General features: G+C 47.4%; 1 protein-coding gene across 1 annotated transcript in view; it reads right to left on the bottom strand.

Annotated features, from left to right (window-relative positions):
- The window catches only part of AP2A2 (adaptor related protein complex 2 subunit alpha 2), a gene marked incomplete at its 5' end in the record, with an annotated part of 44,021 nt that extends 40,821 nt beyond the window's left edge, over nucleotides 1–3,200 (bottom strand). The window contains 2 exons of the mRNA XM_029957178.1: nucleotides 1,670–1,738; nucleotides 3,170–3,200. Of these exons, the coding sequence (XP_029813038.1) occupies nucleotides 1,670–1,738; nucleotides 3,170–3,200 (100 nt within the window). The remainder of the gene's footprint in view (nucleotides 1–1,669; nucleotides 1,739–3,169) is intronic.
- Between the last annotated feature and the right edge of the window lie 13,196 nt (nucleotides 3,201–16,396).

The following is a 16,396-nucleotide window of genomic DNA, read 5'->3' as shown; positions in this document are numbered from 1 at the left end:
TCCGCCGCAGGCGCTGAACACCTACGGGCACACGCGTGTGCTCGCGGGACGTTCGCGGCGGCTTCACTCGGGATCGCAGCAGCCGTGTTCCCAGCTGACAGACGCCCCTCGGCGGGCGGGCGAGAAACCAGCCGTGGGACACCCAGACCAGGGAGTGTATCCAGCGCTGGGAAGACGCGAGCTGGGAGGCCGTGAAAAGAAGGAATCTTAAAGGCACCTTACTAAGTAAAGAGGCCAATCTGAAAAGGCTACACGCTGTATGATTCCAATTCTATGACATTCCGGAAAAGGCAAAACAACAGAGACGGTGAAAAGATCAATGGTCACCAGGAGCTGGGGGGAAGGAACGGACGAACAGGTAGAGGACAAGAGATTTCACGGGCAGTGAAACTACTCCGTACGACACCGTAGTGGAGGGAACACGGCATCACTCGCTTGTCCAAACGCACAGAGCGTACACCCCCAGAGTGACCCGAGACCAGCTGTGCGCTCCGGGTGATGTGACGTGTTCGTGCAGCTGCATCAGCAGTCCGCTGGGGGTGTCGACAGGGGGGAGGCTGTGCGTGGGGGCGGGCAGGGACACACGGGAAATCTCCGTACCTTCCTCTCAATGTTGCCATGAGCCTAAAACTGCTCTAAAAAAATAAAATCTTCACAAAACAAATATAAACAAACTTAAACAATAAAAGTTATAGATCTACCCAAACATACACGCATACATATATACACACATACATATGCACGCACATATGCATGTAAAACAGCAAATCTTTTCACGTACAATTTCAGAAGTTTCACAGACCTTCTAGAAGATCCTCGGGCCCAGTTCAAAATATGGAGACCCAATACTTTCCCTAGGGCTCCACAGGGAAATACTCAAAGTCCACAAGTTGTGCATCCTTTGAGAACACAAGCACCGAGAAGCCACCCGTCCCCACACGCCCCCTCCCCACCCGGCTGCCTGGCTTCGGTCCCGCCTCCCCTCTGCTCCCTGACCCTGGGCAATTCAGCCACTCCCGTGTGAACCAGGCGTCAGACCTGGAGAAATTCCCTGAGAAAGCACGGCTTAAAGGATCAGCCAGCCTCTCACAACCGTGTCCCCGGAAGTGACGACCTGAACGTCACCGCTCCTCAACGCGCGGCGCTCAGGGAGGGAGGCTCCCGACACGCGGGCCTGCAGAGATGTGGCACGCGGGGTGATGTGGCATGCGGCTGGTTCCTAAAGCCCAAACCACTTCGGTACAGGAAGTGCCTGGATGACCCGTCACACTGGAAACGGCGAGCGGCCTCGGGTGGAGCGCTTCTTTGGCGCTCACACGTCGAGCCCGCAGCACACCAGGTCTGTCTGGCTCACCGCTCCGGACTCGGCGGAACAAAGTCCAGGAGTGGAAGGGGTGAGCCGCTCTGATTAGTGTCGCCCCAGCTTCAGGAAGAGGCTGGGCCCGGGAGGGGCCGCTCCACCCGGTCCGGTCCCACACAGTCTTCAGACAGTTCAGGAGCTACCAGAGGCCTCTGAGCACGTTTTAATTCTAACAGAACCAGGAGAGCAACTGTGCCAACCCAGAACCTCGGTTTGAAGTGGAAATAATTAAAAGGCATTAGAAGACGAGGCCCTTGCTCCAGAAAATTTACAAAAGGACATTTCATGAAAATGACTGAACATACTTACCTTTAAATTTTGATCTAATGTTTGCCAGTTCTTTGTTTATTCTCTTTATTTCTGCTTCTTTACTTTTGCCTAAAAAAGAACAAACACATTCTTATTTTAACTTATTTCTGAGCAAACATCTGTTCCCCAACAAGACCAACACCTCAGAATTAAAGGCAAAAATCACTGCTTTTAGGAGGCAAAGAAGCAGACTGCCAGCAGCCAGAACCAGCAGGGAGGCAGCTGGGACCGAAGCCGGGGCCCCGACGCAGGCCGTCTCAGGTCAAAGCCAGCGAGTCTGTAAGCAACACACAGGAAATCTGCCGCTCCAAAAACAGAAAGGGACCTACGGCAGCAATTTTACTTCATTTTTATTATGTTTAGTTTAGACGAGAAAGGGGGCTCGGGAGGCGGGGAGGGGGAGAGAATCTTAAGCAGCCTCCATGTTCAGCACAGAGCCAAACGTGGGGCTGGATCCCACAACCCTGGAATCATGACCTGACCCAAAAATCAAGAGCTGGACTTTCAACCGCCGGAGCCCCAGGTGGCCCTACAGCCCCATTTTTAATCCCACCTTTTGCCACAATTCTGGAACTGTAAGCACTCGAAATACCTGCGGAACATTTTCCACACTTAATAGTTAACTCCTAAAATTGACTGTTACTCCCATCGATAATTTTTAAAGTATAAAGTTTTACCTATTTTAGCAGCTTCCAATTTTCTTTCCCTATGAAATCCACCAACCTACAAAATCTGATAAATCCACTTTTGCCATATGCAATGAAGTCTGGGAAGTTTTCTCCATTATATGAAAAAGAGAAAGTACACTATATACATGACAGTCAAACTTTTGCTACATTCTAGATCTCCTGCTAAAGTGGGTTTAATCCAATCACTATCTGCATGTGTGGAGTGCGTCGGCCACGGAACGGAGATCAGACTATTCACCACCACCTCGACCGAACGCGGAGAACCAGGCTTGGAGAGCACGGGGACTCCCTGAGCGCTACCGGTCCTGACAAGCACTATACAAATACGAGAAATGATTCACCACACGGGACACAGTGAGTTGTACGTGGAAATACATCTGTGTAAACGCCCACCGCTCTGAAAGCAGGTACGAGCTCACTAGTAAAGAGCCTCTCCGGCCGAGGCCCTGCGGCAGCGACAGCGTGCAGGGGAGGAGCGGCTTCCGCACCGGCCCCGCCACCAGCCCCGGCCACCGGCCACCGCAACGCCACCGGCCCCCGGCACTCACACACGCCCAGGCGCTCGCTCGCCCGCGTCCTCCTCCAGAAGCACTGTCCACCGGCTCTGCCTCCTTTGCCTCTCCCTGTGGAACTTGTCACCTCCCCCAGCAAGGCGGCCTCCCTCCCTCCAGGACACTTCCAGAAGAGCATTTCTCTTTTACCACTAACATGCTAGTAAATAGGGCTGCACGCGTGCTGGAGTCAAGGGACGGTGCTTTGAGCTGGTCCTCCCTAGGAAGCCCCGATGGCGCAGCTGGCCAGGCACACTCACCAGGCCCCGCTCGAGGTGCCGAGACAGTAGGTTAAAACAACACTTCCTGCCCTCAGGGAGCCACCGTTCCAAGCAGCAGCGGGGGCTGCAGACCTTGAACAGAGCAAGCATGGCACAGTCAGCTCTGGGCAACGAGGGAAGCAGGCAGGCTGGGGGGCGGGGGGGGGGGGCATCCACAGCAGCCCTGGTGTCCTGCAGGCCAGAGTCCATCACAGCAGTTAAGAAAAAACATAGCCAAAGGCCCCCTGAAGAGCCAGGGGGGCACCTGGAGGAGCAGTGGGCTTAATGGCCCAGGGTGGCAGGTAAGTCATTCTTAATAAGTGTTATTTTTGCTGAAGCAGACTTTTTGGATCTGACTAAAATGGCCATGAAAATAATGCCTTGGTAGCCTTCTGCTTCACACCCACAAAGCCTGCGGGCAGCCTCACACACCATAGACTGAGTGTGCACCTGAGCGTGCACGTGCCCACGTGTGCCTGTGTGTACATCCACACGTGAGTTTCTGTGAGCGCGTGTGTGTGCGCCCGTGTGTGCATGCACACGCACCTGTGTGGGGTACGTGTATGGATGCCAGTGTAAGTGTGCCCCTATGAATGCACATATGCGTGCCCGTGTGTGCACGCCTGTGACTGTGTGTGCACACGCGTGCGTGAGTGCTTCTCTCACAGGGTGCACAGGAACCTGCTCCCGTGCTCTCTCTGGCACGCGCACACTGCTCCACGTACAAGCCACGTACAAGGAGAAGAGAGGCCTCTTGAGTGGCAGGAACCTATGCTGTGCAGACAGTCAAAAATAGGGAGATGGTGGAGAGAAGCAGTAATGCTAAATGAGCTAAACTGACGTTCATAAAACCTGCAGACATTACCCAAGATTAGAAAATCACAAAATAAAACTAAAAGCACATAGAATTATAAGGGTTACCACCAGGAGAAGCAGAAACGGTTACACGATGCTCTGTCCACAGAATAAGACCAGGGCTAGGGCAGGAAGCTACGGCCTTTCATCCAAAGTTTTTTCTTAAAGTGGCCAGTTTAGGGGCGCCTGGGTGGCTCAGTCGGTTGAGCATCTGACTTTTGGTTTCGGCTCAGGTCATGATCTCACAGGTTGTAGAATCGAACCCCACAGTTGAGCATGGAGCCTGCTTGAGATTCTCTCCCTCTCTCTCTCTCTCTCTCTCTCTCTCTCTCTCTCTCTCTCTCTCTCTCTCTCCCCCTCAGCCCCCTCCCCTGCTTGTGCTCACACTGTCTCTAAAATAAGTTTTTAAAAATTAATAAATAAAATAGCCGATTTGCAACGCGCAAGTACACATTCTTCCTCACCAGGGCAGGGGAGGGCTGTCCGGGAGGAGGCACGGGCACACGCCACGAGCGGGCTCCAGAGGCGGGCGTGTGCGGTGGGGTCGGGGTGCTGCCTCTGCTCCCTCTGCAACCAAGGGGAGTTCCTTTACACCTCTGAGCACACCCCCTCAAGAGGAAACCCACCAAAAGCCACGGGACTTGGCGCAGTCCGTGAGAGCAGGTCGGAGAAGAATGGCCTGCCGCCAGACCGGAGAACAGGAGAGCCTGAGGCCGGCCCGGCGGCCTCGCAAGGCGGGCTGTGAGGACCGGGGCGGGGGGGCTACAGCACCCCCCTGCCAAGCAAAGATGGAGAGCCTGCTCTGAGTCACACAGAGAGGGAAGGTCCGCAGGCCCAGGACAGAGCCTGGGGACGTCTGGAAGCAGCGCGGAAGGGGAGTGCTGTGCGACAGAACAGCCACCCTGGACCACACCTCCTCCGACAGCTCAGAAAACGAAGTTTACAGAAAAATGAGCAACAGGAAAGAACTGAGGTCAAATTCCATATGAAGAGACTATAAGAACAAAGGAGAACAAGCAGAACACTATCCCATGGAACAACACAGTGCCTCGGAAAGACATGCCCACAGGGCAGATCAAAATCAGAGCCCTCTATTTCATAGTAAGATGAGAGACATTAAGAAAAATACAGAAAATATCTAAAAATCCACTAGAAAGATTCAGGTACCATGGAACAGAAGTCAAGTAAATAAGAAATAAAAAAATCATTCCAGAAACAAAGAATAACCTAGGAGGAGCACAAGAACAAACAAACACAACAGAGGTCTTGACAGAAACAGAAGATACAAAGAAAAGTGTTCAAATCAAACAGAAATGAAGAACGAGATAAAGGATTCAGGAAAGAGTAGCAAACACTGAAAATGGACGAAGACACAACATGCGGCAGGAGCCCCTGAGGACGGCGTCCAGCCAGGCAGCAGAGACGATAACGTGTCATCTGAAATGACCACGGGTGTTCCCGGGAACACTGTCCCCAGATAACACACACAATACATATTCTAATAAAGCACCTGACTTTACAGAAAACAAAATCCTCTGAACATCTAGACGAAAGGAGCCAGTGGCTTGTGTGAGAAAATCAGATCCCCTCAGATGCCGGCATCGCGTCACTGCAGGAGGAACGGTGGGGATACAGGGGCTCTGGGAGGAAACGAGACATGAGACCAGGACATTCGAGCCGGCGCCATGGGCCCCACGCGCACCCAGCACAAATGTGCTCCACGCGGCACTCGGTGCGAGCACGTGCCCAGGCTGCTTCTGCCACTCCAGAACGGCCGATGCCCGAAGTTTCCGGGGACGCCATCCCAAAAAACAGCACGGAAGTGAGGGTGGGCATGGTGGGTAGCGGCAGACCCTCGCATGCGCTGGGATAGCACAGATCAGGCACGACTGCGGCCAGGCAGGGCCGGGGAGGAGGCTGGTCCCCAGCTACCGCAGCCCCAGGGGGCGGGGGCAGAGCAGGCTGGGTGCCACAGGGAGTGGGAGGCAGTCTGCCTGGTCACCCCCAGCGTCCGTGAGACCCCAGGTGTAGACGAGGCTCGGCAGAAAACCCCAGCCATCCTGGGCCCCAGGCCCGCCCATGGCATTTCCCCTCCCGGACGCTGCCTCCTAGAGGAGGAGGCTTCGCAGCACAGGGTCCGGCAGCGTGGGCGGCCCACACCCGCGCCGTGGGATCGCGGTCTGGGAGCACCAGCTCCCACTGCAAGAATCCAGGCTGCTCAGTAGAGCTGCTGGCCCCACGACGGGCAGAGGCCCGTGACCAGCCTGGACTTTGCGAGACTGTCACAGAGCACACCTCCCCAAGGCCATGCCAGAAACACTCAGCACTCAAGTGAAGAGACTATCAGCCAACGGTGGGAACAGCCCGAGCTTCAAAAAGGATAAAAAGTGCAATGGTCAAAATTCACAAAAGCATTTAAATACATGAGTTCCAAATTACATTTTAAAAAAGCAGCTAGGAGGAAAACTGCATGTTAAAAACCACCCAGTAACCTTGAGAGAATAATTAAGGAACAAGTTGACTTGAAAACTGGTAAGCAGGGGCGCCCGCGGGGCTCAGGCAGGTAAGCATCCGACTTCGGCTCAGGCCATGATCTCACTGTTTGTGGGTTCGAGGCCCTTGTTGGGCTCTGTGCCGACAGTTCGGAGCCTGGAGCTGCTTCAGATTCTGGGTCCCTCTGCCCCTTCCCCACTCACTCACTCGCGCTCGCTCTCTCTCTCTCTCTCTCTCAAATATAAATAAACATTAAAAAAGAAAGAAAACTGATAAGTGAAGGGAAAGAACCAAACCCCTACCTGCCTCTTCCACAGGAACCGCCCCCCAGGGAGACCGGGAACAGTCTCCTCACACAAGGGGCCCCACAAGTCTATGGAGCAGAATGAGAATACCCCCTCGCGCTCCCTCCCCCCCTCCCATGAATGGCTGGACCCGAGCAGCTGCCAGCGTCACAAGAAGTCAGAGGCCACACAAGCCCCACGGGCAACAGCAGTGTCACCTCCCGTCGTGCCGAGGCATCAGCTATACGTGACTTGGCCTCCATACCCAGCTGCCCGGTGGCCAAGAACATGGCGAAACGCACTATGACCTCCACAACTTAATGCCCCTTAAATGTCCTGGTCTTTAGGAGACTGTTGTAAGGAGAAGAAAGGAATATAGATTAAAGATCACAGAACAGGAAATGTTTAGAAATGGGCAAGACCAAACCAGAATGTTCAGGATGCATCCTTGTGTGAGAAACCTGTAAAAGACACCAAGAAACCCAATGATGACAGGAGGCTTGGAGGGGAGATCAATGGGACGGGGCAAGCGGAAGGGCTTTTGGGGCCATCACCTGGGCGGAAGTTGCTTTATCATAATTCGTTAATTTCCAAACACAGGTTTTATGTGATTTTTCTCTGTGTTTTATTTTACAACAGAAAGGAGAAAACAGGAGTAAACTGCCCTGTAGAGGACGGGCTCCTTGCTCAAGCTGAGGCTGGACACGCCCCTGCCTCGGGCTGGGGCCCTTCGATCCGTCTGACCGCAGCGCCCCCTGCACAAAACCCAAGTCTCCCCCGAGGACAGCAAATGCCATCGTGCCTCTCGTGCGGCCGATGTACAAGGTCCTGCTCACTGTTCATGGTCCCCCTCCTAAGGGGCGGAGCCCCCCACCAGCCATGGCCTTCTCTCCCCACCCCTACTCCCCTGCAGTAGCCTCTCCTCCGCATCACCCCCCCAACTAAGCTGCAAGGATGTCACCCTTCAAGAACCCCCATGACCCCTCCAACAGGGTCAGGTGCCCCATTGTGTCTGCTGCCACAGTGACCCTGGTCTCTTGGGCCCTTCTGGTCACTGTTCCCACCTGATTTTCCACCATCTCAACAGCCTTGCACAGGCACACCCACCACAGGGCCGGCTGGCGACCAACACAGACAAAGAAGGCTGGGCAGGATGACCAGGGTTACCTCTCGAGGGGAGGGGCAGGTCAGCCCACTCGCGGACTCCCAGAAAGAGGGGCACTCGTGAGACAGTGCACAGACACAAGGGTGGCGGGAGCCGTGCGGGAGCCCGCCTGGGTGCAGGTCCAGGCTGGGTCACCCGATTCGCTGACCGGGCTATCGCCTGAGTGCTCACCTCACAGCGGGGACACCACCGGGGGTGCCAAGAGGTACAGCCCTCACGGCAGTGCCTGGCACGCGAGCCCACAAACACCAGCCCCGAACTGGATGGTGGCTGCTTTCACTCAGCTGAACAAGCCCATCCCTGAGGGTTAAACCTTCCAACGCCAAAGGGGAACACCATCGGCTGCAGTGTGCTCTAACGTGTCTGCCCGAGGGTTAGAAGAAAATCTATCATAACTGCGGGAGACATGCAGATTAACACATTCAAACCAACATTTGTGTCCTGAATTTACCAAAATGTCCTGGAGGCCTCTGCCACTGCGCACTATCAATCCCTCATTCTCCACGAGGGGAGGACACCGCAGACAGAGCACCCTGCCCCCTGGGGTCCGTCCGGGGCTTTCCCAGTACAGGCTAGTTCCCGCTCATTCATACCATACTTCTCTCCAGACAGAGGGCCCCACCAACAACCAAGCCACCCCACACAGCTGGGAGCAAATATAGCAAACAACCTTATCTTTTCAGTTGAAGAATTCGCTTTGGCGGCTTGGGGAGAGGTCTACAGCCCACCCTGACTTCAGGAATCAATTGTAAAAGGGAAAACTGTCAGCCAGAGTAACTGGCCTACAGTGCTGGCCTCAGCGGGGCGGTAGTGGATCTCTGCCCACAGGAAGAGCTGCCGGCCTTTGCCGGCCGGTGCCATCTGTCTGAAGTGCAGCAGGTCACTCAGCCGCTGAGGAGACCGAACTTGTGACAGGCAATCCCCAGAGTTGACTCATGGGCTCTGGTAGCTAACGAGTAACCCAGACGAGCCCACAGCCACTGCCCCAAATGAGCAACAATTCGTGCCCAGTAAGTAGCAAACAATGCACTCTGCAGATAGGTTTTAATAAAAGCTTTTGGATTTTTAGATATACCGCCCTGCTCAGTCTTCCAGAAGAACATGCTGGTTAATGATTTCTTGTCTGCAAGCTGAACGAGTCAACTGACAGTATTAGTGCTCTGTGACCCTAAGATTGGAAACAAAGAGTACAGGACCAAAGTGCTAAAACCTTAAGGTAGTATGAAATTTACAATAAAATTCGGTCTAAATAAAGAATTTTAAGATATTTTAAAATAAGATATTTTAAATATTTTAAAATTTTTAAAAAAGTTTCAAATAATTGGGGCACCTGGGTGACTCAGTCAGTTAAGTGCTGACTCTTGGTTTCGACTCAGGTCATGATCTTGATTTCACAGTTCATAGGATAGAGCCCCAAATTGGGCTTACACTTTAGTTTGAGATTCTCTCTCTCTCTGCCTCTCCCCTGCCCACGCTCTGTAAAATTAAGTAAACTATAAAAAAGAAAGAAAATAATTTCATTAAGTAAATCTAAAGCCTAAAATTTACCAAACAAAAGCCTATTTTTGAAGGAAGAGATTGTTGCTACAACTGTACTGAAGGCGGCCAGCACAGTGGTCAACAAAGTGTGAACTTAAGCCTGCACTGGAACGCCATTCCATGTCTTAACGTGTGGGGCCATCAACTTAATGTCTCGGTGCCTCAGTTTCTCCTTCATTAAATGGGAATATTATCCATGAGCAGGCTGCGATGAGGACCACAGGAGATAACAGGCAAAAAGACCACACAAAGCAGAGCAGCCACAAGAGGCCGTAAGGATCAACATCGGGGATCCTCTCTACTTTCTCCTGTCACCAATGCACAGGATGGACGGGCCTCAGAACAGAAACCCTCAACAACAACAAATCAGAACAAAAGACTTCAAATACCAAAAGTTGTTATGCCATAGTAGATAACGCCACTCTTGACTCTGACAAATATTAACTGGATTATCTTTTTCTATTGAAGTGCAGTTGACACACAATATTGTTAGTTTCGGGTATATAACATAGTGATTCAACATTCATATACATTAAAAAGTGGTCACCACTAGAAATAAAGCTACCCTCTGTCCTCATGCAAAGTGGTTACTTACATATTATTAACTATGTACCACATCCCCGGGTCTTATTTTATGACTGCATGCCTGCACCTTTAATCTCCTTCCCGTTTTGATCAACTCCCAACCCCCTCCATGGCAACCACCAGTATGTTCTTATATCTATGAGTCTATTTCTATTCTGTCTTGTCTTTTCAATTGCTTGATTTGTGAGATTCCACACATAAGTGAAATCATATGGTATATGCCTTTCTCTGACTTATTTCACTTAGCATAATACCTTCCAGGTCCATCCATATTGAGGCAAACCATACGACTTCATCCTTTTCGTGACTAATATTCCTCTGTGTGTGTGTGTGTGTGCACGCGCGCGTGCATGTGTGTGTGCACGCGCAGGGGTGTATGTGTGTGTACAAGACAAGTACATGTCTTCTATCAACCGGCATTTCACCTGCTTCCATATCTTGGCTACTGTCAATAATGCTGCAATAAACACCAGGGTATGTATCTTTTTGAGTTTGTGTTTTCGTTTTCTTCAGATAAATACCCAGAAGTAGAATTACAGAATCCTATGGCATTGTAATGTTTTGAGGAACCCCCATACGATTTCCAAAGAGCTTGCAGCAGTGTGCATTCCCGCTCAGAGCACACAGGGGCTCCCCTTTCCCCCTCCCTCTCCAACACTGGTGATTTCTGGTCTTCTTGACACTAGTCATTCTGACAGGTGTGAGGGGACAACTCGCAGTGGTTTTGATTTGCATTTTCCCTGATGATGAGTGATGATGAGCATCTTTTCATGTGTCTGTTGGCCATGGCGTATTTTTTCTTAACAGCTTTACTGAGATAGAACTCCTATATCACACAATTCACTCATTTAAAGTTCATAATTCAATGGCTTTTAATATATTCAGAGCTGTGTATTAGTCACCACAGTCTAATTTTAGAAAACGTTCATCTCTCCAAAAAGAAACCTCAAATCCATTAGCAGTCACTCACCAGCTCCTCATCCCCCAGCCCCTGGCAATCACTAATCTACTCTCTCAGTAGAGTTCCCTCCTCTAAATATTTCAATAAATCAAACCTTTACATGGTCTCTTGTGATTGGCTTCTTTCACATGGTATGTTCTCAAGGTGTCATGAATTAGTATTCCATCTCTTTTTATTGCTAATAATACTGCATTACCATTGATCCTTGAATAATAGTTTAACCTGTGCAGGTCCATTTATATGTAAATTTTTCTCGATAAATAGAGTACAGTACTGTAAATGTATTTCCCTTGTGATTTTCTGAGTAACACGTTCTTCTCTCTAGCTTACTTTACTGTAAGAGTATGGCGTACAGGACAAACAACACACAAAGTATGCGCTGACTGTGCTATCGGTAAGGCTTCCAGTCAATAGTAGGCTATTTATTAGTAAACTTTGAGGTGCCAAAAGTTACATGCAGATTTTTGAATGCACAGGGGGTAAGTGCCCCTAACACTACGCTGTTTAAGGACCAAATGCATACTGGTCTACCACATGTTGCTATCTGTTCATCACTTGATGGATTTTGGGGTTGTTTCTACTTTTTGGCTACTATGAATAATGTTGCTATGAACACTGGCGGACAAGTATCTGTGTGAACATGTTTTCATTTCTCTTGGGTGGACACCTAGAAGTAGCACTGCTGGGCAGCATGATAACTCTATGTTAGAGGAACTAACCAGGTGGTGTCCTCCCCAAGGGCAGCACCATTTACATCACCCCTAGAAAAGAATGAGGGTTCCAATTTCTCCATGACTTTGCCAATGATTGCTATGGTCCATCATTTTTATTACAGCCATATTAATGAGTATGAAGGGACATCTTACTGTGGTTTTAATTTGCATTTGCCTGAAGGCTTTTAATGTGCTTACTGGGCATTTGTATATCCTTTTGGAAAAATGAATATGCAAATACTTTATCCATTTTTAATTGACTTGTCTTCTAATTCAGCTATTTGTGTGTTCTGGACACAAGCCTTTCATCAAATACATGATTTTCTTTTTTTTTTATATATTTTATTGTCAAATTGGAAAAATACATGATTATGAAATATTTTCTCATTCCTGGGTTGTCTGCTCACTTTCCTGATAGCACTTTGCAGCATGAAAAGTTTTTAATTTTGATGAAGCCTAATTTATCACTTATACCTCTATCAATGTATCTGAGAATCCTTTTCCCAAGGCCACAGAAATTTACTATTTTCTTGTAAGAGTTTTAGAGCTTTAGCTTTTGCATTTAAGTTAGGAGCTATTTTGAGTTAATTTTTGGGTACGATGTGAGGTAGGGGTAATTTTATTCTTTTACTGGCGGATGCCCAGTTCTCCAAGCGACATTTGTTTAAAAGACTCCGCTTCTCCGCCACTGAACTGTCTTGTCAAAAATCAATCGGCCACAAAGGTCAAGACTTATTTCTGCACTCTCAACCTGTGTGTCTATCCTTATACCATAGCAACACTGTCTTGATCACTTTGTATTAAGCTTTGGAATAAGGAAGTAAATCCACTAACTTTGTTCAACATCAACTTTGTTCATCTAATCAGTCCAAGCCTGATTTGACTACTATGGGTCCCTCGAATTTCTGTTTAATTTTTTTAATGTTTATTTATTTTTGAGAGACAGAGAGAGTGAGAGAGCATGAGAAGGGAAGGGGAGAGAGAGAGAGAGAGAGAGAGAGAGAGAGAGAGAGAGAGAGAGACGGAGAGAGAGAGAGAATTGGAAGCAGGCTCCAGGTTCTGAGCTGTCAGCACAGAGCCCAACACAAGGCTCTAACTCACACACTGTGAGATCATGACCTGAGCCGAAGTCAGACACTTAACCGACGGAGCACCCCAGGCGCCCCTTGAATTTGTTTGGATTTTAGAATCAGCTTATCTCAGCAAAAAAAGGCATCTAGGATTTTTTTTTCTAGGATTTTTTAAAAAATAAATATTGCATCAAATCTGTAGGTCAATTGGGGATTGTTGATATCTTAATAGTATTAAGTCTTCCAATCCATAGACATAGGATGTCTTTCCATTTATTTAGGACTCCTTTACTCCCTTCCAAAAACTGGTCATAGTTAAGTGGAAAAGTGATAGCTCCAAACTTATGCCTATGTATTTTATTCTTTTTGATGCTATTGTAAATGGAATTGTTTCCTTCACTGTCAGTGTGAACCTTCCTCAACCCATTTATAATTCTAGTCGTTTTTTATGGATTTCTTACTTATTTTCTAAATACAAAATGATGTCACCTATACATAGGGATCATTCTATTTCTTTCCAACCTGGATGCCTTTTATTCCTTTTTCTTTTGTCACTGCCCAAGCTACAGCCTCCAGTATTAAACAGAAGCGGTGAGAGCAAACACTCTTGTCATGTTCCTGGTCTTATAGGCAAACAGTCTTTCACCATTAAATAGGATCTTAGCTATGGCTTTTTCATAGATACATAGACATTCCCTTGTTATTTCTAGTTCATTGAGTATTTTTATCATAAAAGTGTACTGAGTTTTGTTAATGTTTTTTCTGCATCTACTGATGTGACCAAATGTTTTTAGTTTTTTGTTGTATTAATAATAGTTATTTCCAGATGTTAAGCTAACCTTGAATTCATGGGATAAATCTCACAATGACCTGACGTATAATCTTTCTCATTCTTGCTGGATCCAGCTGGCTAGTATCTGACTGAAGAGCTCAGCTTCTAAATTCACAGTGGGTATTACACCGTAGTCTCCTTTCCTGTGATGTGGTCAGCTGTTCTGATCAGGGTAATCATGATCTCAGAATGAATTGGAGAGTATTTCTTCCTCTAATTTTTTTCCTCAAAGAATTTGTAAAGGATTAGAACTGAGTATTTAAGTTTTTGGTAGAATTCACCAGTGAAGCCACCTGGGCCAAGATTTGTTCTTGTGGGAAATTTTTAAATCACTAATATAATCTCTTGGTTATGTCTATGTAGATTTTTTGTTTCTTCTTGAGTGAGTTCCAGTTACTTGTGTCTTTCTATGAATTAAGTTACCTAATTTTTTTTTTATGTAGGTTTCACACCCAGTGCAGAGTCCAACACAGGGCTTGAACTCACAACCTTGAAATCAAGATCTGAGCTGAGACCAAGTGTTGGACACTTACCTGACCAAGCCACCCAAGTGCCCCATGTTCTCCAGTCTCTGGCACACAGTTATGCATAGCATTCTATTATAATCCTTTTTATCTCTATAATGGTAGTAATGTCCCTCCCTTCATTCTTGATTTCAGTAATTTTGAGTCTTTTCTTTTTCTCTTGGTCAGTCTAGCTAAAGGTTTGTCAGTTTTGATGATCTTTTCAAAAACTAATCATTGATCTAATCTTATTTTCCTCTTTCTGTTTGGTTTGGGTTTTGTTTGCTCTTCTTCTTCCAGATTCTTAAAGTGAAGTATTAGGTTAATGACTTGAGGTTTTCTTTCTTTTTTTCCTTCTTTTTTTTTTCTTTTATTTTTTAAGTAGGCTCCATGCCCAGCACAGAGCCCAACATGATGCCGGAATACACAACCTGGAAGTCAAAAACTAAATTAAGATCAAGAGTCAGATGCTTAACTGAATGAGGCACCCAGGCGCCCCTTGAGATCTGTCTTAACATAGGTTACAGGACTTAGACCCAGGCGATCTGCCGCTCCCCACTCCATCCCCTCTCCTTGGAATATGGGTTCCACTCGCCTTCTCTTCCCCCAGAAGCTGCCCCCAGGTCACAGCCTTGAGAGTGATGTGGAGCTGAGACCGTCTGGACAGTAGATGTGACTGAATCTAGTTGAGGTCTCTATATAAACTTCTTAAGATTTCGAAGACAGGTACAAAGATCTATTAGTCCTTCAGTCACCCAAGCCAAACCTCGTATGTAAGTTATTTTCCTTATTAAACTTGCCCCCTACCGATCTAGAGTGGCCTGCCTCTTCGGTCAGTCTCTCCCTGCCCTCCAGAAACAGGGCCCAGTTTCAGATTGTACCCAGGAAGCTCCCAAGAAACTTACAAACCAACACCCTTGTGTTTTCTTCTTTGACCCAGCAGTTATTTAGGACGGTATTTAATTTTCATATATTTGTGAATTTTTCAAATTTCCTTCTGTTACTGATTTCTAATTCCATCCCAATATGACTGGAAAACACACTTTGTATGAACTCAATCCTTTGAAACTTACTGAGGCTTCTATGACCTAACATAGAGTCTACTGTGAAGAATGTTCCGTGTGCCCTGGAGAACGTACGAATTCTGCTCCGGCTGGGTGAAGAGTCTGTAAGAGGCCTGCTGGGCCTGAATAGTTTCTGGTGTTCACTGCTGCTCATGTCTAGTTGTAGATCTATTACTGGAAGTCATGTTCTGAAGTCTCCCACTTTTGTAATTATCTACTTCTCCCCATGTATTTGGGAGCTCTGTTACTAGGTGTTGCTATGTTTATTACTAACATAACTTAAGGGGCTCCTGGATGGTTCAGTTGGATAAACGTCTAACTTGATTTCAGTTCAGCTCATGATCCCATGGTGGTAAGATTGAGCCCTGAGCTGGGCTCCACACTGGGCATGGAGCCTGCCTAAGATTCTCTCTCCCTCTGCCCCATCTCTGCTCACTTGCTCACATTCTCATTCCCTCTCATAAATAAATAAATTAATTAAATAAATAAATAAATAAATAAATAAGGGATATATCTTGAGAGACTGACCCTTTATCATTATAAAATGTTCTTCCAGATCTCTAGATGTTTGTCTTAACATCTATTTTGTCTAATATTAGTATAGCCACTTCAACTTTCTTCTGGTTACTATTTGCAAGGCACATTATTTTTCTTTATTTTACTTGTTATCTTGCAATCTATTGTGTCCTTGCCTTTTAATTCAAGTGTTCAATCCACTGACATCTAAAATAATTACCAATAAGGTAGAATTCATCATCTGTCATTTTGCTATATTTTCTATAGACCTGTGTTCTTGTATTCTTCCATTACTGTCTTCTTTTGTGTTAAACAGACATTTTTTAGTGTACTACTTTCATTCCCTTGTTATTCTTTTGCTGTATTTTTTTAAGCTACTTTCTTAGTAGCTGCGTGGAGATGATCATTAACACCTTAACTTAAAACAATCCACACTTAGTTGTCACACACAGAAAACTCGCTCCGACATATATGCTCTGCCTCTCCCCCCGTTCTTTGTGCTATTACTGTCACAAATTACATCTTTATATGTTATAAGCCCATCAGTACAGGTTTTTTTTAAATAGTTTATTGTCAAATTGGTCTCCATATAACACCCAGTGCTCTTCCCCACAAGAGCCCTCCTCCATCACCACCTTTCTTCCTCC

This window comes from Suricata suricatta, chromosome 11 (assembly GCF_006229205.1).
Source record: "Suricata suricatta isolate VVHF042 chromosome 11, meerkat_22Aug2017_6uvM2_HiC, whole genome shotgun sequence".
NCBI lineage: Eukaryota > Metazoa > Chordata > Mammalia > Carnivora > Herpestidae > Suricata > Suricata suricatta.
This window is presented reverse-complemented; position numbering and strand designations above follow the sequence as displayed.